Source organism: Leptosomus discolor, chromosome 1 (genome assembly GCF_034619465.1).
Source record: "Leptosomus discolor isolate bLepDis1 chromosome 1, bLepDis1.hap2, whole genome shotgun sequence".
Classification (NCBI taxonomy): Eukaryota; Metazoa; Chordata; class Aves; order Leptosomiformes; family Leptosomidae; genus Leptosomus; species Leptosomus discolor.
In genome coordinates, this window is record NC_141391.1 from 28,800,272 (window position 1) to 28,827,533 (window position 27,262).

Here is a 27,262-nt window from a genome sequence, read left to right on the forward strand (position 1 = left end):
CTTATCGCTCTTTACAAGTACCTGAAAGAAAGTTGTAGTGAGGCCAGTGTTGGTCTCTTCTCCCAAGTAACTAGTGACAAGACAAGAGGTAACGGCCTCAAGCTGTGCCAGGGGAGATTTAGGTTGGATATTAGGAAAAATCTCTTTACTGAAAGAGTGGTTAGGCATTGCAACAGGCTGCACAGGGAGGTGGTGGAGTCACCATCCCTGGGGGTGTTCAAAAGACATATAGATGTGGTGCTTAGGGACATGGTTTAGTGGTGGGCTTGGTAGTGTTCGGATAATGGTTGGACCTGATGATCTTAAAGTCATTTCCAACTGAAATGATTCTACGATTCTATGATTTATTTTTCCTTTTCAGTTATGCTCGTAACCAAAGCATTTATTTCATGAAATAGAGCTATCTGATCTCAGGACTCGAACCCTCTTTCTCATCATCAAACCCAACCCTTTCATTTAGTCTCCTGAGTGCCACCTGTGCCGGGAACCATACGCCCCGCTCCCCCACCGGCCGCCGTGGCCGCGGGCCCCGGGCCGGGCCGGAACCAAAGCCGCGGGAGCGCGTTTCCGCCGGGGCCGGTTCGCCGCGGCGGCGCTGGGTGCTCGGCGGCCGGGGAGAGCCGCAGCCATGGCTGACACCGCCGCGCCGCCGCCGCCCGCCGCCCCCGCTCCGGGGCTGCCGGCTGCCCCCGGCAGCAACCCGCTGTCCCGAAAGCTCAACAAGATCCTGGAGACTCGCCTGGACAACGACAAGGTGGGGCGGGCGGCGACTGAGGGAGCGAGGCGGGGGCCGGGCCGGGCCTCGGGGCTGGGGCCTGCCCGGCGGGGAGAGCCCTGCGGGGCATCGGTCGGGTGAGCCGTCGGGGGTTGCGAGCCACGCTGGGTTCCGAAATTGGGAAGTGAGCCCTGTCATACCCTCAGTTCCGTGGCGGAGTCGCAAGCTGACGTTTGCAGCGTTAATTGTAAATAAAATTTATTTTTGCTTTTGTCGTCCCTCAGTCGGGGTTTAGGTTCGTGCCCTGTGCGCAGGAGCCAGCACACAGAGCCCAAGGCCACCTTCCAGCCTTTAACGCAGTTCTGGACAGGAAAAGGTGCCAGGCGGTCGTTTGCAAAGATAGCGCTCCTCGCCAGAGGGGCTGCAGGCTTTTATACAGGTTACAACAAAGCAAAAGTTGCACAACAGTCGTTCACTCTGCAGAGCTGATCTGACATTAGCAAGCAGGCTCTCCTCCTTTAAGTATTGGAAGGCCACTATAAGGTTTTCCCGGAGCCTTCTCCAGGTTGAATAGCCCCAACTCTCTCAGCCGGTCCTCATAAGGGAGGTGCTCCAGCCCCCTGATCATCTTCGTGGCTCTCGTCTGGACCCGCTGAAGCAGGTCCATGTCTTATGCTGGGGGTCCCAGGCCTGGTCTCAGTACTCCAGGTGGGGTCTCACCAGAATGGAGTTGAGAAGGAGAATCACCTCCCTCAACCTGCTGGCCACACTTCTTTTGATGCAGCCCTTCTGCCATTCTAGGGCTCTGGGTTAATGCAGTTAATTCATCTTCCTCTGCTGAGGGATTGCGGGACAGTGGTTTTGCATCCACTGTGTCCCAAAGTGTTACCACAGTGTATCTAGCCCTATGCTGTTGGTTATCCATAAAGCTGCTGCCATCAGTGAAGTATTTGAGGTCTGCATTAGATATCGGCTTGTCTTTTAAATCAGCTTGGTTGGTGTATATATGTTCAACAATACTCACGCAGTCACGCTCGATTTCTTCTGTATTCTTAGCTGGGAGAAGAGTTGCTGGATTCAATACGTTGGTTAACGACAGGTTTATGTCCCCCTGGTACTTCGCCATCTTACTTACATCATACTGGGGACAGCCAACAGTGTCCTTTAGCTTCCATCATGGCCAATGCAGCATGTGGCACAATAACCATCAGGGCCTGTGCTATGGTTAACTTCCTTGCTTCTTGGACTAGTAGTGCTGTTGCTGCCACTGCCCGTAGGCACAGCAACCATCCTTTACTGGTTTTGTCCAGCTGTTTGGAAAAATAGGCTACTGCTCTTTTCCAGCTTCCTAATATCTCAGCAGTTACCCCTGTAGCCACCCCTCTTCACTCATGCACAAAAAGTTGGAAGGGCTTTTCCGTATTTGCAAGTGCTGGAGCCAGGGCTGACATTAGGGCCTCTTTAATGTCATCAGATCCTTTATAACACTCAGCATTCCATTCCAATACATTTTTTGTCCCTTTTGTTGCTTCATAAAGCGGTTTTGCCACTAGTCTGAAATTTGGAATCCAGATCTGGTGGGATCCTGCTGTTCCTAGGAATCCTCACAGTTATTTCTTCGTTCTGGGGACAGTTATTTGGCACGTGGCTTCTTTCCACTCAGAACCCAACACTCTCTGGCCTTAGGAAATATTAAAAGCCAAGTACCATACTTCCTATTGGGCTATTTGAGCCTTTTTCCGGGACACCTGGTATCCAGCCATTCCCAAATAATTTAACAGATCAGTAGTTACTTGAGTACACCTTTCTTTCATTGAGGCCCCCAGCAATAAGTCTCATCAACATATTGCAGCAAAGTTCCTTCATTTAAATTTGGCCAGTTATTGAAGTCCACGGCCAGCGCAGTTCTGAATAATGTAGGGCTGGTTTTAAATCCTTGTGGTCAGACTATCCAACACATCTGGCTTTTCGTTCCCGTGGTAGGATTTTCTCATTCAAAAGCCAATATTATCTGGCTGTCAGTTTCCAATGGTATACAAAAGGCGGCCTGTAAGGTCTAACACTGTTAAGTAGGAATCTTCCTCAGAGAGAGTAGCCAAAAGAATGTAAGGGTTGGGTATCACCGGGTGTTTATCTGTAGTTGTTTTGTTTATGGCCCACAGGTCCTGCACAAGCTGATACTCTGTGCTATTAGACTTCTTTACTGGCAATATTGTCTCCTTTCTCTGTATTTTCTTTCTTTCCTAGCGGATAATCTTTCTTCTGGTATCCTTCTTCCCTGCATCTGGCACACTGGTTGGGGCCAAGGGATTCACCTCTTCTCCCCTTCTGTTCTTGTCCACATCCTTGACCTCCTGAAAGTTCGCATCTTTCTCGGCCTCTACCTTCCTCCTCTACAGCATCTGCTGCCAAGAGCAATGCCTGTAGCTTCATCTTTTCTTTTTCCTTCTGCTGTTTTTGCACCTCCTGGTTGTTAGAAACTCTATATGCTATCTCAATTAGTTGAGAGACTGACGTTCCTCCTGTTCCATCTACCTTCTGCAATTTTTTCCTGGTATCTGGAGCAAATTGTCCTACAAACAGCATATTAAATGTGTTCTTATTTGTCTTATTGTCTAGGTTTAGGTCTGTCCACTTTCTGTCCATTTCACACGGACGCTTCCAAAAGCTGATGGATTTTCATCCAGGTTCTGACGGACATCATATAGTTCAGAAAAGTTTTTCGGCTTTGGTGCCCTATGTTGGACACCATATAAAATCAATTGGCGGTATTGTTTCAACAAGGTTGTGCCCTGACCAGTGTTTGAATGCCACTAGGGCTCCCTTCTAATTGGTATTCATTGTTATGCCTTGTCCTGGGGAAATCTTTGTCCATTCTTCTCCTCTGCCTTTTCTAAAACTATTCTTTCTTCCACGATCAGAAAGGTATTCAGTAAAGCCTGCGTATCGCCCCAATTGATATAATTAGTGATCAAGATAGTTTCAAGAAGCTGATGCATTCCTGAAGGATTATCTCTATAAGTCTTTTTCCAGTTTAATAAATCTGATGTAGTAAATGGCAGATGGATGAATACAGATTCCCCTCCTGTCCCTAAAGCCTGCCGTAGCGGAGGCTGGACACTTGGGCTCATCTGCTGTCTAGTATGATGGGCAATTGGACTAGAATTTATACTACCCTCAGTCGAATCAGCCAGATCATTTAGGGGAGATGATGAGACCCCTGAGCACAGGGAGGTGCTCTGAGCTTCCCTCGCAGGGGTGACAGGCGTGCTTCCCTGCTCTGGTGACATCTGGGTTACAGACAGACTTCCCGACGCTGAATTGTAGGGAGGGGTGGGAGGGGGCTTTGAAGATACCAGTAATTGAACGTCCTTTGATTCTAAACTGGGATAAATTTGTGGAGGCTCCCCAGATCCTCCTTTATCCTTGGGCTCAATGCACAGCATCATATGATCATCTTTCAACCCACAGTCAGCTTGAGTTTTCTGATCCCGAAATAATGACATAAACCCTTCAACAAAATTCATCCTATTTTCCAAAGCACCTACAAAATAACATCAGTTGCAAAATGGTATTGAAATTCAAGGATCCAGTTTCTGGCCATTGTTCTCTGTTATCTAACTTATAATGGGGCCACCGTTGGTTACAGTATTATTTCATTTCCATTTTTGTCATGGGGTCACCCCCATACTTATGCCCGTTCTTAAGGATGCATCTCCAGGGGGAACAAGGGGAAATGCTGGACTGGCAGCTTCCCATCTTTCTCCAGGAGCTGCTCACACTCGGCCTTGATTTAACCACCCAGTCAACTAGGGAAGGCGTACGGGTTATCAGCCTGGTCATGCCGAACCACGATGTCTACGTGTGAGTCTTGAGTGCCCACCCAAACGGTGCGCACCAGTCATAATTAAACGCATACTGACCAGTCTGATTGACCCCTCCCGCTCCCCAGGTTATCAATGCATCTCTTGGGCCATTATGCCACTGTACCACTCGCCGACCTCAGACCGCCGGAGGGTTGAGGCCAGACCACTGATAAAATCACTGGTGTGCACTGGTCTCAGGCATCCTGTCCATCCGTGTTGACGAGTTGGACCAGGCAAGGATTTTTGAGGGCCCCATCTGGGTCACCAGGAATTGTTGTCCCTCGGTTGGGGTTTAAGTTTGTGCCTGGTGCGCAGGAGCCAGTGAGCACACAGAGCCCAGATCCACCTTGCAACCTTTAACGCAGTTCTGGACAGAAGAGGGAGCCAGGCGGTAGTTCGCAAAGGTAGCGCTCCTCGCCAGAGGGGCTGCAGGCTTTTATACAGGTTACAACAAAGCGAAAGTTGCACAACAGTCATTCACTCTGCAGAGCTGATCTGACATTAGCGTGCGGGGGTCTCCTCCCGTGGTGTGCTTTTTACCATACTTTGATGGCCTTATCTCATTCCTTTGTTATCCTGTGTTATCTTGTTTGATTCTTTACTTCGAGGACCACACTTTTACAATGACATGCCACGGACTCGTTTGTTCCCATCAAATCATAGGGAGGTTCACATTGCTTAGCTTTTTAAGCTTCTTAAGCTTTTTCTGATTTAAATGTTTTCTAGCTATGGATAGGTGATGCTTTAACTGAATGTAATCTTACTGATTAAAGCTATTCTAAAATAGTAGACAAAGTTGTGTGTTAAGTATACAAGAATAAGAAAGACTCAGCAATTATATTGCTGATCTGGAGTGTGTTTAAGTAGTTTGTTCTCTAGAGTCATATAGTAGGTTTTTTTTTTTTTTCCCTAAGACTGTGAACTTAGAATGGTTACAGACTATCTAATCCACTTCTTTGTAACCATGTAAAAAGTTAAGGGTTTTTTTATTTTCTAGGAAATGCTGGAAGCACTCAAGGCTCTCTCGACCTTTTTTGTTGAAAACAGTTTGCGCACCCGAAGAAACTTGCGTGGAGACATTGAACGACGAAGCTTAGCTATAAATGAAGAATTTGTCCACATATTCAAGCAAGTTAAAGAGGTAGCATTTGTACAGTGTGACTAGCTGCTGTCTTGCAAGAGTACTGCTATGTAATTTAAAGTTTAAAAAAAGAAAAAAGGATTAAGAGAGATTTTGAATTTCTGGGTTAGATATAATTGTACAGTTAATTTATATTTCACCATTTGTTTCATTTGATGAAAATCCTGCACAGAGAAAGGTGATGTTTCAAACAGACAAAAATCCCAAGTAAATGTTGATCTTTAGAGGTGCATTCTCTCCATGGATTAACAGGGAGCTTCGAGCAACTATGTTCCTTGTAACCTGGGCATCTCATTTTGGTGGGGTGAAGCTGGGCCTAGGCATGGCATTTCTAATTTAAAATAGTTACTGTTATTTGAACTTATTTAGGAGCTTGAGAGTATAAACGAAGATGTGCAAGCAATGAGCAGCTGCTGTGAAGATATGTCCAGTCGTTTGAAGGTAATATATACAGAAGTGGGCTTTGTATATTTTTCCTTTTGAGGTGCGACTACTTTCTTTTAAAAGGATAAATAATTCTTTTGGAGGATTAACAGCGACACCAAGGTGTTTCCATAGTATGTCTAATGTGTTACTTTAGGATATTAGTATGTTTCTTTTTACTTATTTATAAAATGTATTGAGGAAGTCATTTTAATTTCTTCCAAATTGCAGTTCAGAATGCAGCAATATACTTATTTTGAGAACACCAATGTGATATCCATTTGTATATGAGTGGAGAGGAAATATTTTATTAGATTGGATGTGTGTGAGATTAAAGGGTTAATTACATTTGTGCATTTCCGTTTAAAATTTATGTGCCTTTCGCATTGGCTACGTCTGCCGAGTTATGTGTTCGTATAAATACCTCAAGTATATTCATAAGAAAGTATCTTGTAATCCAAAGACGGAGACAAATGTAGTGTGCCATCTTCATTCTATTAGTTTTCCTTCATAAAACTCAAAATGCTGTTAGGCAACAAACCCAATTCTATTCCGTATCCCTCTTGAGTTTGTAATATTCTAGGGGGAAAAAAAGTTGTGTTTTATAGCGTGTTGCAAATCTGGCTTGAGTTTAGTGCCCAAGTTCAATATTCAGTGCACTGATGAGTTTAAAAGGTTTACAGGTGCTGAAGCATAGATGTTTTGCCAAAGCAAATCTGTTCTGAATATAGCACGTAAGTGAAAATCCTCCACTAAAAAATCCTGTGAAAGCAGTTGCTTTTTCCCCTCCTAATGTGTGTGTGGACTTTAGATGTTCCCCTACTTAGATGAATAGGTTTCGTAGTCATTGTATGTAATTCCCGTAAGAATGCTGGTAGTTTGATGAACTTGTTCTAAAAAGCGTGAGAGTGCAGTGTAGCCCACTGCAGTACTTAATTTTTAGTTTTGGAAGGCAATGGGTAATGCACCTCAGAGGTCTCAGATCTCTTTGAACACTGCTAATGTGGATGTATTCCCTAGTGCAGTTCAGGAACTGTTTGATTAATCTCTTAGATGTGGAAATGAGTCAAGTGTCCATGCAGATTTTTGCTCTTTTCTGTGTTTAGATCATGAAGTGTAACTATTATCTGTGATTTTTTTTTTCCAGAGCAGAGCCGCCCTACAGTGATTTCTTTTTCTATTTCTTTTTCTATTAAAGTCAGTAGGTAGTTTTGTGCTGTGCCCCATGCGAGGTTTCCTCTAGAGCCCTGTAGAACTCCTAACTTGTCTCAATTCAACCCATGTTTTCTTTGTCTGTATGAATGTAAAGTAAGTTATTAAGCTCATGAACTAGCACTCAGTTGTCAAATACTCTGGTATTTTATCTGTAATAGGACATGAAAACTTGCAAGCATGCGCTCAAGCTGAATAAGAAGACAGAAATGAACCAAGTAGAGCAAACAAGATACAAAGAGGAAGATCTGTAGCGTATAAGGCAGAAAAGTGTGTTAAGAGAGCAGTGTATTAATAGAGTAGAACAAACACAAGATATGAAAGGGACTATATATTAATAAGCCAAAAAGCTTTTTGCCTTTTTTTATTTTGTAAGTTTATGATACCATCCAATCCAAATAACCAGATACTGATTTCAGGACAGTGACTTGATAAATGCAGTGGCAGAAAGGCAGTGGAGGAGGCAAGTGCTGGAATGGAATAAAGCGAGGTTGAAGGATAATGAAAGTTTTAATTAGTATACCGAGGTGGGGAGGAAGAGAAAAATATTTCTATTTTGGATCTGCAGTAAGCACCGGCTATCAACTTTCTGATTTTTCAAGCATGTCTGACTGCTTCTGCCAGTTACCTTGTTTTGGTTAGAACAAGCTCTTACATTACATGCATACAGTAATAACAACAGTAACTAGCATGTATTTGAAGGCATGTAAATAAAAACTGGCTTCCTGATATATCTAGGTAGATCCAGAAAAACTGCTTTTCCTTCTTTTCTGCTGTTCTACTGTTAGCATTCTGGCTGGAAAGGAAGGAAATTTCTTTTTTAATTTTTTTTTTTTAATTTTATTTTATTAAAATATACAACTCTGAAAGAAGGGGGGGGGGGAAAGTCTGGAATTAGTAGATTTCCATACTGGATAGTACAAGTCTAGTCTTTTGTTGTAATAGTCTTATCTTATTTTTAGGCTGAAGTGTTGAAAATTGGTATTATTATTAAAAAAAAAAAAAATTAAAATACAAATACATTAAACCCCCCTAAATATTATTATTTATAGAAGATATAAAAAGCTTAAAGATATCTTAAATTATTTTGGCACTACTAAATGTTCAGTAAATTCTGTTGAGTTTATATTAAATTTGCATGCTGGTCCATAATAGTTTCCTTTAGAAAATTCAGCAGCTGGCACCTTAGTGGCGCCCACTGTCTGTATTCATAGAACAGCTCAGACTTGCTCTGGTGACTGAAGTTGTACTTGAGTGGTTGCAGTCCTGCTTTCACCTTTGAAAACGTTGCTGTACCCTGACTGCTTTTCTGTTGTAACTAATGTAGTGTGGCAGATGGAAAGGCTGAAATGAATCAGTGTGCTTGCATTGGGCCTCTCATGGGTTTCAAGACTGGCATCTTCATTTTGGCAAACGCTGTAGTTTAGACCTGTTACAGTCTTGAAATTATTCACACAGAATGTCTTCATAGCTGTTTCCACCTCTTCCAATATTATTCCATACTGAATGCATTTTGGTTTCAGGATTTTTTTGTTGGTAAATCTTCTTTTTCTGCCTAAATGATCACCGGTGGTACCCAGGGGGAAACCAACAGTTCTGGATGTCTTTTATCTTCTTGCTGAGTGATAAGTTTCAGAAGTCTTTAACTTCAGTTGCAGCAATCCATTTAGTCATGCAGCTGCTCTCGGTAGCAGAATTGTTTCTGCATGGATTCCCTTGCATTGCCATCACTGAACATTTAAGTCTGTGATGAAATTCTGAAGTGCATTGCTCTTAGAATCATAGAATCATTTAGGTTGGAAAAGACCTTTAAGATTATTGAGTCTAGCCGTTAACCTTACACTGCAAAGTCCACCACTAAACCATGTCCCGAAGCGGCACATCTACACGTGTTTTAAATACCTCCAGGGATGGGGACTCAGCCACTTCCCTGGGCAGCTTGCACCAATGCTTGGTAACCATTTCAGTGAAGGAATTTTTCCTAATAGTTTTTCTTGGTCCTTACAGCCCTGTAAGCTGCTTGGACTGTAGAGGTAAACTTGCTTAGACCAGCAGAGCTCTATTCATGTTGTCTAAAATGTCTGGGTGGACACTGGTGCTGGGCAGTTTAACGTCCAAAGGAACTTGTTTCATTTTTCATTTTGTAACAGCAAAAAATTTACAGTAGATGAACAAACAAAATAATCAGAACTATTTCTAATATTTATAATAATGTTTTTGTATTAAATATAAGTTTAGAATCCACTGTTTGTGAATATAAATGTGTATAAAGATGAAAATATTACATGGATAGGGACATTAATTTATTTTTTCATGACTGAAAATAGGGAGAGTTAATGAATACTTGTTTCAAGAAGGCCTTTTGTTTCAAAAAGTACACTCTTTGAAGTGCTTATAGTCAGAAAGCTTCGAAAGTATTACATATTTTAAAGGCTGTGTAATATATTTGATATGTTTGTGTTTTTCACATGCTTAACGATTCTAATTGCATTCTAGGCAGCAAAGGAACAAACCCAGGACTTGATAGTAAAAACCACAAAACTCCAAGCAGAAAAGTATGTATGCCACCTTATTTATTTCTTGAAGACATGACAATACTGTTGGAATTTTCTTTTAGATCTGATTCCGCCACTCTTATTTTTGAGTAATGACTTTGGGGTTTTTGTATTTGTACTTTGTTTTTAACACTATCTGTGTTTGTTGCTGAATTGGAATAAAAATACTGAACTCCTAGTTTATTACTAGAGAAATCAAAAAGGTAAGAACATGTGTTAGTGCTTATTGCAATAAAAATTGCCCTGTTAGGGAAGAGAATCAGTTATACTGGTACTTCATGCTGAATATGGATGTGCTTTACCTAATGTCAGTTGATAATGTAAGTTATATTGTTTTGTGACAGATACGGACCTACTTAGTGTCTCATCAGTTTCACAAGCTTCTTGTTGTTGTTAATGCTTCAGATCCAGTGGAAATCACTCTCTTGTTCAGGAACTGTATGTAGCAAGAGAAAATTGACTTTTAACCTCCGCTGCCATATTTAAAGCTAACTGTGAAATACGTAAGTGCTGTTTAATGACCCTAACACAGATCACTTTTTCCCTTCGTTCTCCAGCCTCTTGTGGAAGAAAAGATTTGTATTTTGCCCTTTTCAGTATTTTTATTCATGGGAAGGGAATAATAGTGTATGACAGATTCAAGTAGTCTTTATTGTTTTTATGGCTAGGGTATCTGGTTTTACAGCTTTAGGCGTTGTCAGTGTAGAGGAATGAATCTCCTTGCTTTATGAGCTTTCTTCTGAAAATTATATACAGTTCACTGGAGATTAGAAATAATTATTTCCAGTGATAAGTTTCTAGTAGAAATTATGGCTTTGGATAGCTCTGGGTGCTCTTTCAAAATCAGTAGGTTCATGTTATGGACTTCAGTAGGAAGTGGATTATGTCCTGTGAGAATCTGAATGTGAAGTTAGAGTGTAATCTGTACATCTTTTTAAAAGTTGAATGTAGAATAACTCCGTAAAATAGAATGCTGGTTGATAGAAAATGAAGGATTTGGCAAAGTCATAGTTGAAATAAGTGAGGAGAAGTCAAGTCTTAGAAAATTTGTGATTTTAGATATGAGTATGTGAAGTAGTAGGACAGAGAAGTGGTTGTATTTTTTGTAGTCTTAAGTAGAGAAAAGCTGCTCTGATTCCTTGTTCTGAAGGAGAATGGAAGATACCAAGACCAATCCCAAGTAGTATATGTCTAATTGGCCTTAAATTCCATTAAAGGAGATTACGCAGACTGTACATCAGTACTTTTACAATATAGTCCTTACTTGCATAAGAGTTTTACTTTTACTAATTGCTTTAAGAGACAGAACATCCCCTTAGAGTGAGGGGAAAAAAAGGCTTAGGAAGTAGCCTGTCCTTCTAAGGGTCTGTGTGACCTTGGAGTGCACACATAGGAAAAAGTTTTTGAAAGGCTATTTTCTAAGTATACCATGAAGTAGCCACTAGTCGAAGCCAGACAATATTTGTGATTTTACAGTATGGTGGTTGTGGGAGACTCATAGTGTCATTTATTAACAAAGTTAACTTTTTTCCTGGCTGAACTTTTGAAAAATTAAAGCAAAAGCTAAAATGGGAAGGCTGTTTTGTTCCATTTGGGACATTTTAGTCATCTTTTCTCTTGATTCGTTAAATGACTGTTTGCTCTGATGCATCACTTTGGGTTACATCAGGCACATGAAGAAGAGTACACTGTCAAATGTTAGGGGTTTCTTGAAAAGCTGAAATCTTGCCTGCAGTCAGACAAAATACAGGTCTTAAATTGCGAATCCCTTCAACTTAACAGGTGACATTTCTTAGCCGACAAAGGAGTAAATGGTGAAACTGGGACAGCATGGCTTCTGTGTCTTCTGAGGGTTGTCCTAAAACACTGTCTGATTGAAATGCAGAGAAGAAAGCTGGACCCATTCAAAAGGAAGACAGTTGAAACAATGGCTCTAAAGCAAGAATAATCAGTCTAGAACAAGGCAGTTAATTACTGAGTGTAATCAATTTTTTTAGAGTTCTTCCTATAAAAAGATGTCTCTTTTCATATTATGAAACATGGAAGTCGTCTTCAGATTTAATCAGTCCCAGATTTCTTTCTACTCTGTGTGGTCCTACTAGCTGTTTATTTATGATAGGCTTTTCAAAAGAAAACATGAATTAGACGGAAGTTCCTTGAAGTTTAGGATAATGGGCATTTGTATTCGAATAGCACCAATATAGTAGAATTTTCTGTGTAATTTTTTAAATTTAACATAAAAATATTTTTGTAAAAAAAAATCCGTTTTATGGACGTGTTTTTGAGTTCTTAAATCAGTGCTGAGTATGTTTTTAAACATTACTCTGAAAAATAAAATGAGTTATGTGCTTCCTTTTCACATTAATTATGTTCTTCTTTTTCACAATGATAGTTACTGAACATTTTTAAATAGCAGAGATAATATATTCTGTCATTTTGCTGAACGAGTTATTTACACTGTCCTTAAGGAAAGTTATTTTGACTCTGCCCTTCTCACTGAGTACTGTATTAAGTCCTCATCTGTTTTCACAGTTTTTAGCCATTATTAAAAAATAACTGCAGAAATTATTCTGATTTGAAGTAAATAATTTGCTGTGCTAGCTGTTGGTCAAAAAAAGGTCTATTATGCTTAGCATTTATCTGATTTACTTTAGCTGACCATGTTTTTGTAGGTGGAAAATCATAGAATCATAGAATGGTTTGCGTTGGAAGGGGCCTCAAAGATCATCTAGTCCAACCCCCCTGCCATGGGCAGGGACACCTCCCACCAGACCAGGTTGCTCAAAGCCCCATCCAGCCTGGCCTTGAACACTGCCAGGGAGGGGGCAGCCACAGCTTCTCTGGGCAACCTGCGCCAGTGTCTCACCAACCTTGTAGTGAAGAACTTCTTCCTAATATCTAATCTAAACATTATGATTTGATTCAGTGTTCTAGAACTGAAGGGAGACAGTAAACTTTCAGATGGATTTGATGTGTTTATGGTAATTAGGGATTTAGATTTAAAAAAATATTTAATTTTTGTATTTGAAGTTTTAGGGAGAATGGGCTGCTGTCTTCACTCAGTATGATGAAGATAGAAAGTTACTTAGGCAAATAATTGAGTTTGTATTTCATAGTTTTTTATTTCCTTCCTTTCATTGTCTAAAAATATGTGTTAGCTCTGGCTTTGTTCAAATATGTCTAGTTGTCTTTCTGTAATAGTCTTAAGGCGGTTTTCAGTAAATGGCAGGTGTAACCTTGGGTAAACCCTCTTCATGCCTGGTCAGTTCTTGTGGAAAGTAAATTTTATTAGAAGGTGTTAGAATTAGTATCAAGTTTAAAGCAAACTGCAATCAAAAGAACAGAATGTTCACTTCAAAACCAGAGGAAGAAAAGTCAATAGCCAACTTTCTTTTTGATTGGAGTTGTAACTTTATTCCCCTAGCTATACAAAGCAAATAAAGGAAAGACTGAAATAGTAAGTGAACTATTTTTTTAGATTGCAACATTTTTTGACCTTGCAAATGTAAATATCTCTTCAGAAATTTTCATCTATGTGGCATTTGAACCCGTGTAGTGTTTTGGTTTTTTAATCAAGAGCTGTGTGTTGGCAGTGAAGAATAGTTTCCCGAAGGTGCAGAGTGGCCATGGGAACCTGAGTATGAGGATGAACATTTTAGGAAAGAATACTTGTTCATGCTTTCATCCTTGCATGTATTCTTTCTCTTCTGTGGTGCTTGCCAAGGAATGGCTGTCTCTGTGGTTCTGTGGAGGTACTAGGTTTCTTATGCTAAATAGTTTTTGCATTGTATTATCACCTTTATAATTAGATGTAGTTCAAGGTGATTTTCAATTTCCTAAGCTTTTTAACTAAACTCTTTGTTGGTCATCCTCGTCTCAAATTTGTGGTTTGCAGGTATAGTGGTCCACCTGCAGTATCCTCTAGGCAATGCTGATGGGCTATTTGGACTTCCTGTGTTGGTAAAATGTGTGATTTAAGACAATTGGTTAAATAGCTGGGGTAGAAAATAAGATGTTAATCTCAGATTTAACTTAAAACTTCTACATTCTCAGGTTTTTGCTTTGCAGCATTGTTTTACTTGTAACTTAGTTTGTGAGCTTTAGACCTGATCTGGAATAAATGCTAAATAGAGTAAGTTACTTAGATAACAAAATTAAAAAAGTAATCTTCAATTAATACAATTGCATTGTCATTGTATATGTCAGAATTGTTGCATTTCTTTGGTCAGTGAGGTTGCTTGTCCTGAATTTATTTTCTCTGTAAAGATTAATTAAAGTAACTGTACATTAGAAGCAGAACAATTTTCCTTCACATTATTTAAATTATGGAATCTGCTTAACATGGGAATTAGGGTTTTTTTTCCTCTTTTTCTCCTTAAAATTGAGACTTATCACAAATTAATAGAACCATGTAGTGTGAAATAAAGTAGTCCGAGCCATCCAACCCATCTCTCTATAACATCAGGTTAATTTATTGCTGTTCAGGAATGCAGAGTCTGGAGTAGAATGTTTGTTTTAATGTATTTCATAACAAACTTTGATAATAAAGAAAAACTGAGGTAGTTAATTCAGACATTTTCTGTGAATTGTTAAAAATCCACTTCAGTATCTTCACTAGATTTCTGTACACTTACTTGAGCACACTAATACCGCTTTCAGGTTGCATTAGGCTTTTTATGTATGGTAATGAGATTAGTTTGTTTTCAAACAATATCTGCTGTATTTTGAAAGATGTGGGTTTGTTTATTGCCATTGCTACTAGGCTGACGGAAGAAGGATCTTGCTCCTTGAAGTGAGATTTTAATAAAAGCTTCCTGTGACTTGTTGGTTTTCTTGTTGTACCTGACCTTGGTTCTTTTTTGCTTTGTGTGAAGCTAAAAACCTACTTGCAATACTAAACTACTTCACCTTGCTTTGGGAACAAGTGTCCTGGAGTTCAGTAGTTCCCAAACCAGAGAAGTAACAGTTCAGTTCCAAAATACTGTACGCAGAATGCCAGAAGCCTGGCTTCATAGTAGTTCTACCAGCCACTTAATGGTAAGGTATTGTGCAAGATTGTTTTTGAGGTTAGCCACAAATGACAGTCTTGAATCTAACAATTGAAGAAAGAGTCCAGAAGGTAGTAGTTACAATATTAATTCTTATAAAATTAAATAAGAGCAATTATGTGAGTTTATGTATATGTTCAGGGAGATCACAGAAAATAAGCCTGCAGAAGTAGAAAATTGGTGAGAGTCAGAAGCCGTTTTCTGGAAGTAAAGACCACCAAACTCTGAAAGAATGGGAATGGAAATGGCTTGGACAGATATTTTTGAGTCAGGCTAAAGTTTCAGAGCTTTCATTGAGGTTAAGCACTTGAACACTTTTACACATTTATCTTGTTTTGCGAGCTTATATTAATTGTGTTCTTAAACAGAGCAAAATGTGTGTTCTGATGTCAGAGTCCTTATTAGTTATTTGATTCTGGAAAATCAGTTTCTGTAGCACTAGGATTGTTTCACTTTTAAAAAATACAGTTAAATATGATTCCTAAACATATTTTGGAATGCAGCAGTGTATACTCAATTTATTTTATGGAATTACATTCAGACTTGCTCTTTATTTAAATTCAACAAACACAGTTCTTGGAGTTCAGTGAATGATTTGACTGTCACCTCTGTGCTCAATACAAGGTCAAAAGTCATAGGAAAAATGTTCTTAGTGAACATCTGCTTCAGTAGTGCTATGCTACAGATCTCGTACTCATCTCTGGGTGGTGGTTTTTTCCTTTTTTGAGAAATATCTTTTTCATCGTAGTCCCATTTTGAAACGATGCAGAAAGTTCAGCAGTGTTTGTAGCCAGTTAGAGAGGTTTGCTTTCGTCAGCGTATGCTGAGAAAAGTGGTGATCTGGTGGTTTGCACTGATGAGATGTGTTTCATGTCTTGACCTTTTGAAACTTGTAATTACATTTATTCCTGTGAATATGCTTCATGAGAAAAGGCAGTGATTGCCTAAAATGAATTATAATTTGATGTGGGGGAGGGTGAAGGCTTTAAGTTCTGTGGCTGATTTTCTTTCCTGGGTTGTACCACAGTAAAGCATAGGTAACAAGGCATAACACAGTGATCAAAACAGCTAAAACGGATCTGAAGGAAAAAAAAAGCCTAATTTGTCACATTCTATCCATGACCAGCAGAGAAGTCGCAAAGCCTTCTTTCCTTCCAGCTTTTCTACCTGGCAACCATGTACTCTGTTGAGACATGAGGTGCTCTTGATCAATGTGAAATGAGGCATGGTCTTATAGGTCAAGGGACATTCATCAGAAGTGCAGAATCAGTTACATGATAATGTTCCTGACTGATGTTTGTCTAATCTGCTCTTAGAAGAAAAGCCTGGGAACAGAGAGTCCGTGGTCTTCCTTGGAAATTGATTTTGGTTCTTTATTATTTTCCTAGCAGCTGATTTAGTTCTCCTTTTGCTGCCGGTTAAGCTCATTTGTTCTGATCTTATTCCAGGTGGATGTAGAGAACAGTGGGTTGTTTTCATGCCTTTGGCAACATTTTTGAATTTGATGGCAGATTTGAAGCTAGACTAAGCAGGCCCCTTTCAAATGTCTTTAGATCAGATTGTATAAAAGATATGCTGAAGATGTCAGGCTGTTTGGTACAACAGTATCAGCTAGCGCACCTCTACAAGGTGGAAAAGAATCTGTTCACTGGAAATGCACTCCTTTTTAACTTAATCTCTGATCACAAGTTAGAAACCATATCTTGTATCTTAACCATTGCTAAACACTGATTTACCTAGTAAGTATGTGTATCACGTGGTTGCTGTGAAGTGTCGCATGTGAAAATTACTTATCCAGACTATTCTGTAGATGCACACCAATGGTGTTTATAGGAAGCCTGATCAGTCTATAAGTAGAAAATTATTCAATTCTATGAATTTAATTGCAGCACATAAACTTTTTAATTCTAGTGTTTAGAAACCTGTTTGGCAAGATTTGAGTCATTTCAGTACAGTTAGTATCTTCTGTTGCTTAACTTTTAATTTAGCCTTTTTGATTTTTATCTATTTATTTTTCGAGCAGAATGTATTATATGGCAGGGCTGCAGCATTGCACGCTAGCTGTCTAGGTAGGGATTACAGATGTGAGAAACCTTCTAAGTTCAAGTCCACTCTCCTGCTGCCAGCTATCATTTGAATTGTGACTTTTATAAACTCCTCCACAGTTCAACATATAACTAGTGAATTATTTTTGCATTTTGTATGTGTCGTTGTTCTTGGAACACTTGCCTCAAAAGCTCATTCTTTCCAGTAAAAGCCTTTCCCTAGTTTCCAACTTAATTCTTGGATATAAATTGGCTGTTTTCTCATCTTGTCCTTTGTCTTAAGAGCTTCCTTCATCTCCTCTTATAAATTAGGTTCTCCATTCTCATGGTCATCCTGCTAGCTGTGGTCTAATGGGAGTCCATTGTTCTTGAACACAGATGATCAGGATTGTGATCTGTTTTCCAGATGAGGTCTCACTAAAGCCTTCTGTAATATTACTGTTCGTATATCCTGGGAATGTTAGATAATTCGCTATTATTTTCTGTGCCTTCCTATTTTTTAATTAAGGAGAAAATTTCATAGTTGCATTCTGTGATGGAATTGGTCACTGAACAGCTTCTCACAGTATTTCAGTTCTCCCTTAACAAAAGATGTGTTTGACAGACAAACCGTAGAATGAAAACATTTGTTCTCAGCATTTACAAATGTATTTTTGCACCTGGTACTTCAGAATGAATTCCTAACACTTACTGGTGTGTAGATGTTTTTTTATATAGTCTTATATATTTGCCTTCCACAAAAACCATCACAGAAAAGTATTTTTTCTAGCTGCTGCTGAAAAGTGTTTATACATGTGTGTTAAAGATGGTTGTTATCTCTTTATGAGTTAGAAATACTCCATCTTTCTGGGGCTTTAAAAATGTATTGAATCCTCAGTACCACAAATTGAAAGTAATTTCACAACTTGCTGCTATGACTTGTCCTAGGTAAAGGAAGCTGGCTGATTTTTATGCTGCATTTGGTGTCAAGATAAAATTAAACTTTGGAAAAGCCTGTTTCTCCTTCATCTCATTTTTTGAGCTGTCTAGGTGATAATCCTAACAAACAGTGCGCATTTGTATTTGGTTCAAGGGAAAAGTGCATGAAGTGCATAGTTTTCCCAGCCTTTTGAGTTCTCTTGCAAAAGAATTCTGTCTCCCTGGTAACGATTAAAACTGGGGAAATTGCTCTTTGTTGGAGTCCCCCGCCCAAGCTCCAAAGTCTACCAGTGCTTGGCACTTCCCCCTTTGCATTGGTGCAATGTTCCCATGATCTGATGGTTTTGTTCCTTTATGCAGGGATAACTTTGGTAAAAGAAAAAAAAACCCCACACTTTGAGATAGCAGCACAGTGTGGCCTTTCCTCTGCTGTACTGCACTTGCTTAGAACACAGTAGGAATTATTATGTTTACAGAAAGGCCAGTGGGTCTTGAAGTGTCCAAGTGTCTGCACAGGTACTGACTGCTGTGGGTTATATGTAAGATGGCCTCACTCTAGCTTTTGTTGTTACCTGCATGGTGTTTTACATAACTTACTGAAGTGAAATAACTGGCAAACTTGAGTGATATTTTAATCTGTTTCCCTGCTTTAATAAGATTGGTTAAATTCTAGTTAAATATCTGTTAGCTTATGTCTGAGGATACGTGTGTGTGTATATATATGTATATATAAATTACCTATGCGAATGTGTTTGTCTCATTAACACTGTATACTTCCAGGTAGAAGTCGAGGGTATGTAGCACTTAGATGTTTTGTTCCTGATCCATCATCTAGGATACAGGATCTTTCTCATGCAGATTGATAACCAAGGCAACTTCCATAGCCAGCATAGGCAGAGGTGGCTAACCCGGGCTGTGAAACTGAATACCTTGTTGAAATCCTAGGTCCTTTGTAAAGAGCCCGAAAGAAATGGCTTTATGAAAATTCAGACGCATGCTTTTAGGTTTAGGATAGGTGTTTCTCACCACTGACGAATCACTGTCTTGAGGAAGATAGATGATACATTGCTGCCACCTTGAGGTTGTTACCTTGTGTTTACATTGTGAAACTTGCCATTATGCTAGGGTTTAATGTATCTTCTCTGTTTTGTAAAAGTTAATTATTGGGAGTGTGCAGAGTGGCTCAGTGAGCAGTTACAGCAGATGTTAGTCAAAGACATGGGAATGGCTTTAAAGCACGATGTTTGATTGAACTTTGTTCTCTGTAGCAGCAAAAATGCAACAGAGGGAAGACTGTGCAGAGTGAGGACTTAGAAGCGGAGAGAGATTGACTAGTGAGTTCTGCCATTGTTCACCCCAGGAGTGAAGGGGGCACAGAATTCCAGTGCGGACTAACGAGCGTACTGTTTGTACAGTTCCTGACTCTGGCCCTTGTTCTTTGAAAGTCGACAACGCTAATTCCAACAAATCTGCAAAGCAAGCTGAACAAACTGTTAGGCCCAGTTTGTTGCACTTCTTAAAAGCAGACTTCCCCCTGCTCCCAGTTTGATGAAAGTATACATTCAAAAAATCTGAAGAACAGGAGATAATAGTAAAATGGTATCTTCTGTAAGAGCACTTTAAAGTTTATGCACTCAGGAGATTCCTTAACAGCCTGTCTGCTCCTGTGTTTATGGGAGATCTTGTTTCAAACCAAAGGAGGTCTTGCATTTGCTTTCTGTAGTCTCTTTCCTGCCTTCCTTCTTTTCCCTAAAGGGGGGGATAATCCAATGTAAGTATTTTCAGCTTTGTGGTGTTATATTAAATTGAGATTTCCATCACACGAGGAGAGACTCGGAGCAACTATTAAATAAAGTTAATTCACTAAATTACGTTGTCTGTTGTTTCAACCAAATCATGAGGTTGATGCATTAGACTTCTTCAGCACCATGGTGTGAAACAGGAATGCGCTGTTGATAGCACCATCATTGGATGAAATTTTAAGTTTCCTTAGCTGATTTTCAATTTGAGTAGCTATGTCATATGCCTCTAGGTTTTTGGGGGGATTGAGAGGGGAGGATCCTAATATTTTTTATTATTATTATTTGTTGTAACTGAGTATTGAAATGACCTCTTCTTATACACCCGAAGAGTTCTGAAGTGTAGTTTTCATGAGCAGTTTCATAGCAGCAGTGAACTAAGTAGTCACGGCCCCCTTGCCTCTGGCAGCTGGCTGTGCTGGAACACCCCTTGGTACAGAGGCTGTGCCTGTACAGAACTTAGTACCCCACAGTCCCTTAGAACAGGCCAGTGGTAAACTGAATTTGGGAATACATATAACCTCCACCCCAGAAAAATAAATAAAGTAAAAAATTTTTGGATTTTCCTACCAGATTTGTTCCCCGATCTGATTCACTACATGATAGTATAAACAATTATTCTGGCACAGTGGAAAGGGATGAGCAGGGATGGCTGAGGCAATCTAAGCAGCATGGCTCAGGCATTGTTGCAATGATGGAATATATTACTACAGAGCAGACCTGTTCCATCTTTTATCTGTGTCATGAGAATGACGTAGTTATCATCAGAAAATCTCTCACAAGCCTAATGTTGAATTAAGAATACTCTTCTATTAGTATTCTCCTGTCTGTTAATTCTTGTGAGTTTTTTCCTCTGTCTGCAGCTGAAGTTACACCATGGCTTTCTCTCTTCAGATTTTATCGCCTAATCTTCCTGCTGAAAATGTACTGAATGTGTTCAAAAGGTATTCTTCCGTTCTCCTTCCACTGTGTTGAGGTCTACAACACTTTCTGTGTCAGAAAAGCATTATCAGTGAGGCTGAAAAACAGTGCCAGGTCTGTTTAGGTTTGAAGGTAGTCTTGCATGTCCTCACCCTGATACAAGAGACTTAGACAAAGTTGTTCTCTTCAGACCCATCACCTCACACATCTCCCTTCCACCCTCAGAGTCTTTTGGTACTTTCCATTCTCTTCTAAATCTCTCTTTCCATGCCCTGTTCCTTGTGCTAGAAAACTGACTCCACCTTTTTGCCAAACCACCCTGATGCTTCTCAGTCTCTTTCCTGTCTTCCTTTCCTTTCTTCCTGTACCTGCATTTTCTTGTTCCCAAGCTGTGTATGCACTCTGGAGTCCTCCCTTTTTAGACTTCTTCCCTGTTCTTCCTCACTTGCAGTGAGCTACCACCAGAGTGCTTGGAAAGTCCTGTAAATTTTAATGGATGCATCTGCTGTCGTTGCCTGTTTAGTTGGCCAAAATCATCCTCCATCACTCTTGTTTGTTGCTGAGAAACATTCAGCTTCATGGAGACCCTCAGTTTGCAATTGTAGGGTTTACTTGGAGGAAGTTCGACAGGTTGATTTTAAGCACTGCAAAGCTGTCAATGTAAAGGCGAAATAGCCACATCTGCATAGGACGCTGGGGGAACCTGACTTATCAGTTAAAGATGTGATATTAAAGCATATGGGTTTCGGGGTTTTCTTTTTGTAGGTGTCTTCTGTGTCACTTAGAAGTACTGGGTTGCTCTCCCCTTTGATTTTAATAAATTTTACTGTTAAAACATTATTAGATTTTATATTCCCCTTCTCGCTGTTCAGTATGCTAGAAGAGTTAGTGGAACTGCAGGATAGGAAGGTCATCCATGTGTACAGAAAGGAAGACAGTTTTCCATGCTTTTTCAGCTGGATGAAGTCCAGACTCTAGTTGGATAATAGAGAAGGGGTAAATAAATAAAAGCTTACTTTTCAAGCTTTCATCTTGCAAGGAAATTTAATTATTGCAGTCAGTATTAGAAGTGTGCTTGCCTGTCTTACGACCCTATAATAACAGTATATTTAGCTTGCAGTAATTACATTGGAAGCTGAAATGTCTTAAAGTAACTGAGCCTTGTTCTTCTGCAAATAACTAGTTAGTGTCTTCTCAACGTCCTGAAAAAGTAGTCTTTATTTCCTGGAATGCTGTGTGCTCAAACCACAGTTTGAGCAAATTTGCTGTTGGTACAGGAATTCCAGACCCTTCCTGTGGAATAAAACTGCATTCACTTGGGTCCTTCTGTGGTTGTATGGTGTGTGACAAAACGCATGCAAAAAGATGCTGCCCACGAGATGGCGTTTGCGTATTCCATCCCTGCTGTGTGTGTTTTAGGGAGGGTAATAATCAACAAGAAAATTAGCCATTACGTTTTGATTGCTTGTGAGATTAGTAACATTTTGTCCCAACTGTATGTTGTTAAAAAGAAATGTGTCTGTTCTACAGAAAAGTAGATTAATCTAATGATCATTGTCGCATTTTCGGTGCTACAGCTTTTTGTGTCTGTCTGAAAACATGAGCCAAAATTCCATTCTTTCCTTGATGAATTTGAAAGGAAATAACTGCAAGCATTACAACTGTACAAGGGCAAAGTATCTGGATTAGATACTTGTGATACAGATGCTAAAGAATTTTTTTTTTAAAGAATTTACTAGTTTTCAAATGTGCTAACTTACCTTTATATTGTCTTTACTCAGTAATCTATGTAAATTTAATAGAAAATTGTATGTGAAGGTGCAACTCAAGTGTTTGATGGCAAGAATGTACTATTAGAATTTATTAACACTGATTTCTAATGCTAATTATATTTCCAAAAGTATGAATATGCAAAATAAATCTGATAAGCATAAAAAGGTAATGCCCTCTTCACTTTGTTTTGTTACAGTCAGAGACTAGAAATGAAAGCACAAGTTGCAGACGCGTTCATAGCAAAATTCCAGCTGACACCAGATGAAATGAACCTCCTTCGAGGCACGAAAGATGAGCCAATTACTGAGGTAGCTCGATGAACATTAAAAGCTTTGCCCTGAACTAAAATGTAGAAGTGACCTAGCTGAATTGTACATGAGATCTTATTATCAGTTTGTAATTTAATTTTTTATGGAGGAATGTACCTTTTAACAGAATGGTGAATTTCTGATGAGTTCAAAATGTGTGATGAAAGATTCAAGTAACAAGAAAGAAAATCAACATTAAATTTTAGTTTGTGTAATGAGTTTAAGGGGCAAATGAGCTATCGTGTGGTTCTACACTGCAGTAAGACCTTTATGAAGTCTGAATTTTCAGTGAAGATGTTTTAAAACTTCATCACACTCAAATAAAGCAAATGAGAAATTTGCAGTGCTTCAGTAATACGTAGTACTACCCTTGTGCATGTGTGTGTGCATTTTGCATATACATGTATATAGGTATTCAGTGACTTGAAACAATATAAGCTGAGACTTTCCCTTATTAGTATTTGGTTGATGAAGATACTAGGTGCTGATTCACTTTTAGCCACCTTCCAAACCAAGTTTTTGAATGTGTTTATGGTTTGAATAATTGTTCTGCAGTAAAAGCAAACTAAATAATGAGAGAACTGAGTACACTTAATAGATTTTTGTTATTGTAGCAGCATAGAAACCTTCACTTAAATGTAGACTGCCTGCTGAGACATACTATCTCGTTTCCACAGGCATCCTGTTTGCAGTTAAAGCATTATTAAAGGCATGGAACAAATAACCATAAACAGTGCTAATGAAAGCATAAATGGAATGTGTTAAATGATTGTGCACTTGAGTAATTGCTGTGTGCTTTTGTACCAGCTATTACTGTGAAAGAACGTTCAGGTTTCTAAAAAGCAGATGGTGCAGGGAACAATGACAGCAATGCTATGCTATTTATTCAGTGCCTGGTTTGCAGCAGAACGAGTATTAGTCCTTTTGAAACTTTGATCAGTCTAAAAAATGTGCAGAAGTAACTGAGATATAATCATAGTTGTGCTACTGAAATGGCAGACTTCAGGAAGATCACATGTGTGCTTTTCCCCTATGACAGAGTCAACCAGGGTGCTTAAAACATTTTTAGTCAGGCTTCTGTTTTGGCAATTTTTTAATGTTTTTTTTTTTCCTCGAAGGAAGAGTGATTTGGATTTTTGTAAACATGATCTTCAACACAGTTGATGCAAGGCAGTAGGTTAAATCAGTGTCCTACTTCACTTAGAATATGTGTATTTTTATGTGACTTAAGCCAGAATGAAACTCTACTTTCCTGAGGCAAACTGTATTTCAGGTCACAAAAGATGTAACAAACAGTTGTATCTGAATTAGCTAGTCTCCCCCAGGATGTTTGAAAGATGACTTCATAATAAGACACATGTTTGAAAATGTTAGCGGATTTCCATTTGCTCTCTGAAACAGTAACAGAATAACCTTTTTGGCCACATACCCATGTCTTCTAGGGTTTTTTTTCTTCACTGCTGCTGCTGAGTTATTCAGGGGGGAAAGACTGTGCTGCAAAACTTTGGTCTAGGCTATTGCAAACGGTTAATTTTTCTTAGAAATAGTTACCCCATTACATGAAAACAAAACTTATAATACCAAAACATGTAATCATCATACTTTATAATGTTTCAGTTTGCTCTTTCGTTGCTAACGTTAACGGGGAGAAGATGATGGAATGCATCGTAGTGTCCTCAAAATCTCCCCAAAATATTAACTAATAAATATAAAACACACACATGCTGCATAAAAGACAGGTTAAAAATGCGTCTTTACTGCCTTTTTTTTTTTTTTTGTGGAAGAAAGGCATGGTGCAATGGGAAAGAAAGAAGTCCTAAGGCTCTTAGAGTGGAATGAAAGGTGAGAGGTGGCAGAGCAGGGCATGTATTTGGAAAGCAGCACTTGGAACACAAATCTGCGAGGAACATAAATATAGAATTGTAATGAGGAGCATAGAGTGTTAGAGATTCAAATGAGAAGTTACTGCTTTTAAATACTGCTTTTATATAATTTTTTTTTAAAATACTGCTTTTATATTTTTTTTAATTGATTTAGGATTTTTTTAAGGCTTTGGGAAGAGTAAAGCAAATTCACAATGATGTCAAGATTCTACTCCGGACAAATCAGCAAAGGGCAGGGTGAGTGCGACTTAAATGAGTGCAAGATAACCATTTACTAGTTAAAAGCAGAAGTTACAGGAAGGTCTCATTCTTTACTGCACATGACTCTACAGAGTCACAAAAAAACAAAGAATAATAACATATTTTTGAATTTTCATTATTTTAATATTTGTACATGCCTTTGCCAGCACTATCTAAAGTAGTATTTGCAAATAAAATCTTTTTGTCTTGTAGCTTGGAAATTATGGAACAGATGGCTTTACTGCAAGAGACATCTTATGAACGACTTTACAGATGGACTCAAAGTAGGACTAAGAATGTTTTTGTGTTTATGAATATTATTATGATGATTCCTTAATTCCTTGAAGTGGATTGAACTCAGAAAAAACCCTTTCCAAGATTCATTAACCAGTCTTTGGGTTTCCTTCTTAGTGAAGGATTCTTGTGAACCAAATAGTTAATTGGAGATTCTCTCCTTTTTTTGGCCAATCTTATCGCTGTTTGTAAAAGTGTATTATTTATTTGTCTTTTTAGATGGTTTTCCACAGAGAACAACAACTACAGTTTGGTAGTCCAAGCAAATTCTTAAGTGTATTGCATTCCATTTTCTTACAGGTTACAGGGAAGTTGTTGTTTTTGACTATTTGGTAGTAAGATCTAGTTTAGTGGAAGGAGTGGCTTATTACCTTTAGAAAAGAAAAAAAACCAGTAACCTTATTTTATCAGGATGCCCTTTTGAATGATAGTAGGAGATTACTTTTTGCGTATGTATGCTGATCCAAGCATCAGTGTTGGATCTAACATCTTGGTAGTGTAAAATGTAGATGCTTTTTTATTACTTCTCTCTTGTCCTAAGACACTGACAGGAAAATTTGTGAAAAAAGCTGGTGCAATGCGATATTATATTCTTTAGCTGTTCTTCAGTGGATGCTGAAACCTCAAGTAATGGTTGTGGTTTCACCCTAATGAAAATTCCTAATTTTTATGCCGATGTTTGATTTAGTTTATATGATTTCCACGTTCTTGCATGGAATATACAATATTATATAGTTAATGTGATTAAAGTGAAAAAAAAAACCAAAACAGACAACAAAACAAACCCACAGCTTGCTTAAATACGTGCTCTCTATTTTCTTAATAGTTTACCTGGAATGTGGTAAACAGTTATAAAGGAGCCTGACAGAATTCTGGTGGTTGAATGATTTAACAGTCATACGTGGGCGCAAACATATACTAAGATTCCTTTAATTTCTATTGTTGTTGAAATTTGTGATGGACACCCATTTTATAGTGCAGTACTGCTATGGGGGAATTTAATTACATTGACACAAACTAGGCCAGGTAGCTTATTTTGAAGGCTTCAATTCAAAATCAAAAACCTTTGAGTTTTTAACTAATTTTCTAATTTGACAGCTTGTTATAAAAGGTATTACAGTGTAAAGAATGCACCTTTATCTGTGTTGATATTTTATAGATGAATGCAGGACTTTGACACAAGAATCATGTGACATTTCTCCAGTTCTCGCTCAAGCCATGGAAGCCTTACAAGATAGACCTGTCCTGTATAAGTAAGTAAATGTTCGTGACTATCTCTAACAGAAATGAGTATTTCCAGCCTATAAAATTTAAGGATGGGAATGAATTACAATGCCAAGGGTGGCGGCAATTTAGTCCTGTGTCAGATTTAAAAAAAAATAAAAATATATTTAAAAAATCATATTTCAACTTGTTTAAATTTCAGAAGTCTTTTTGACATAATTATCGTACAGTAAATGTCATTGGAGTTGTTCCAACTTACTATTTTCTAATTAAAGTAAAACGTTAGGCTGGTTTTATTTTTGTCTGAATGAATTGTGAATTTCTGCTGCTTTACCCTTCTCATTGTAGGCTTTTTCTGCAGAAAAAAATGCTGTCCAAAGTATGTGATTGTCACATATAGATTCCCAAAGTAAAAAATTGATAATGGCTGATTAGCTTTTACTGAAGTGCTTCTAGGAGTGAGAATATCTTCCGAGTTGTAAAGTAATCTGTTAAAAACAATCTACTACATATGGACCTCTAAAGCACAGGGATACTTTTATATATAGGTGTGTATCTCTCTCTGTCTCTCTCTCTCTCTCTCTCTCTCTCTCTCAAATATACTACTGTTCAGTTCTTGCTCAGAATTTCCTGAAAGGACTTCTTAACGTAAATTAAATGGTAGGTAGTAGAGACAATTTAACCACGAGGTGGCACTGTAAGAACTGTTTTTATTGGGGTGACCGTACTTTAAGAGGTACTTCTTGTACTTCCTTGCTTTTTAGGGTTTTTTTGAAAAATGCATTAGTCACGTTTTGCGACTATTGCAAATCACCTTTAGCCACAGGCATCCAGGACAGCAGAGTACTAGGCAGTCTTTCAAAGGCTAGCCTTCTCTTTTGGAGCGTCAGATGTGCG

At 38.8% G+C, this 27,262-nt stretch overlaps 1 protein-coding gene across 1 annotated transcript in view; it reads left to right on the forward strand.

Annotated features, from left to right (window-relative positions):
- The first annotated feature begins 628 nt into the window (after positions 1-628).
- The window catches only part of COG6 (component of oligomeric golgi complex 6), a 63,785-nt gene continuing 37,151 nt past the window's right edge, over positions 629-27,262 (forward strand). Inside the window, exons 1-8 of the mRNA XM_086481911.1 lie at positions 629-754; positions 5,579-5,722; positions 6,092-6,163; positions 9,854-9,912; positions 22,613-22,724; positions 24,762-24,844; positions 25,061-25,131; positions 26,301-26,394. Coding sequence (XP_086338037.1) covers positions 629-754; positions 5,579-5,722; positions 6,092-6,163; positions 9,854-9,912; positions 22,613-22,724; positions 24,762-24,844; positions 25,061-25,131; positions 26,301-26,394 — 761 coding nt within the window. The remainder of the gene's footprint in view (positions 755-5,578; positions 5,723-6,091; positions 6,164-9,853; positions 9,913-22,612; positions 22,725-24,761; positions 24,845-25,060; positions 25,132-26,300; positions 26,395-27,262) is intronic.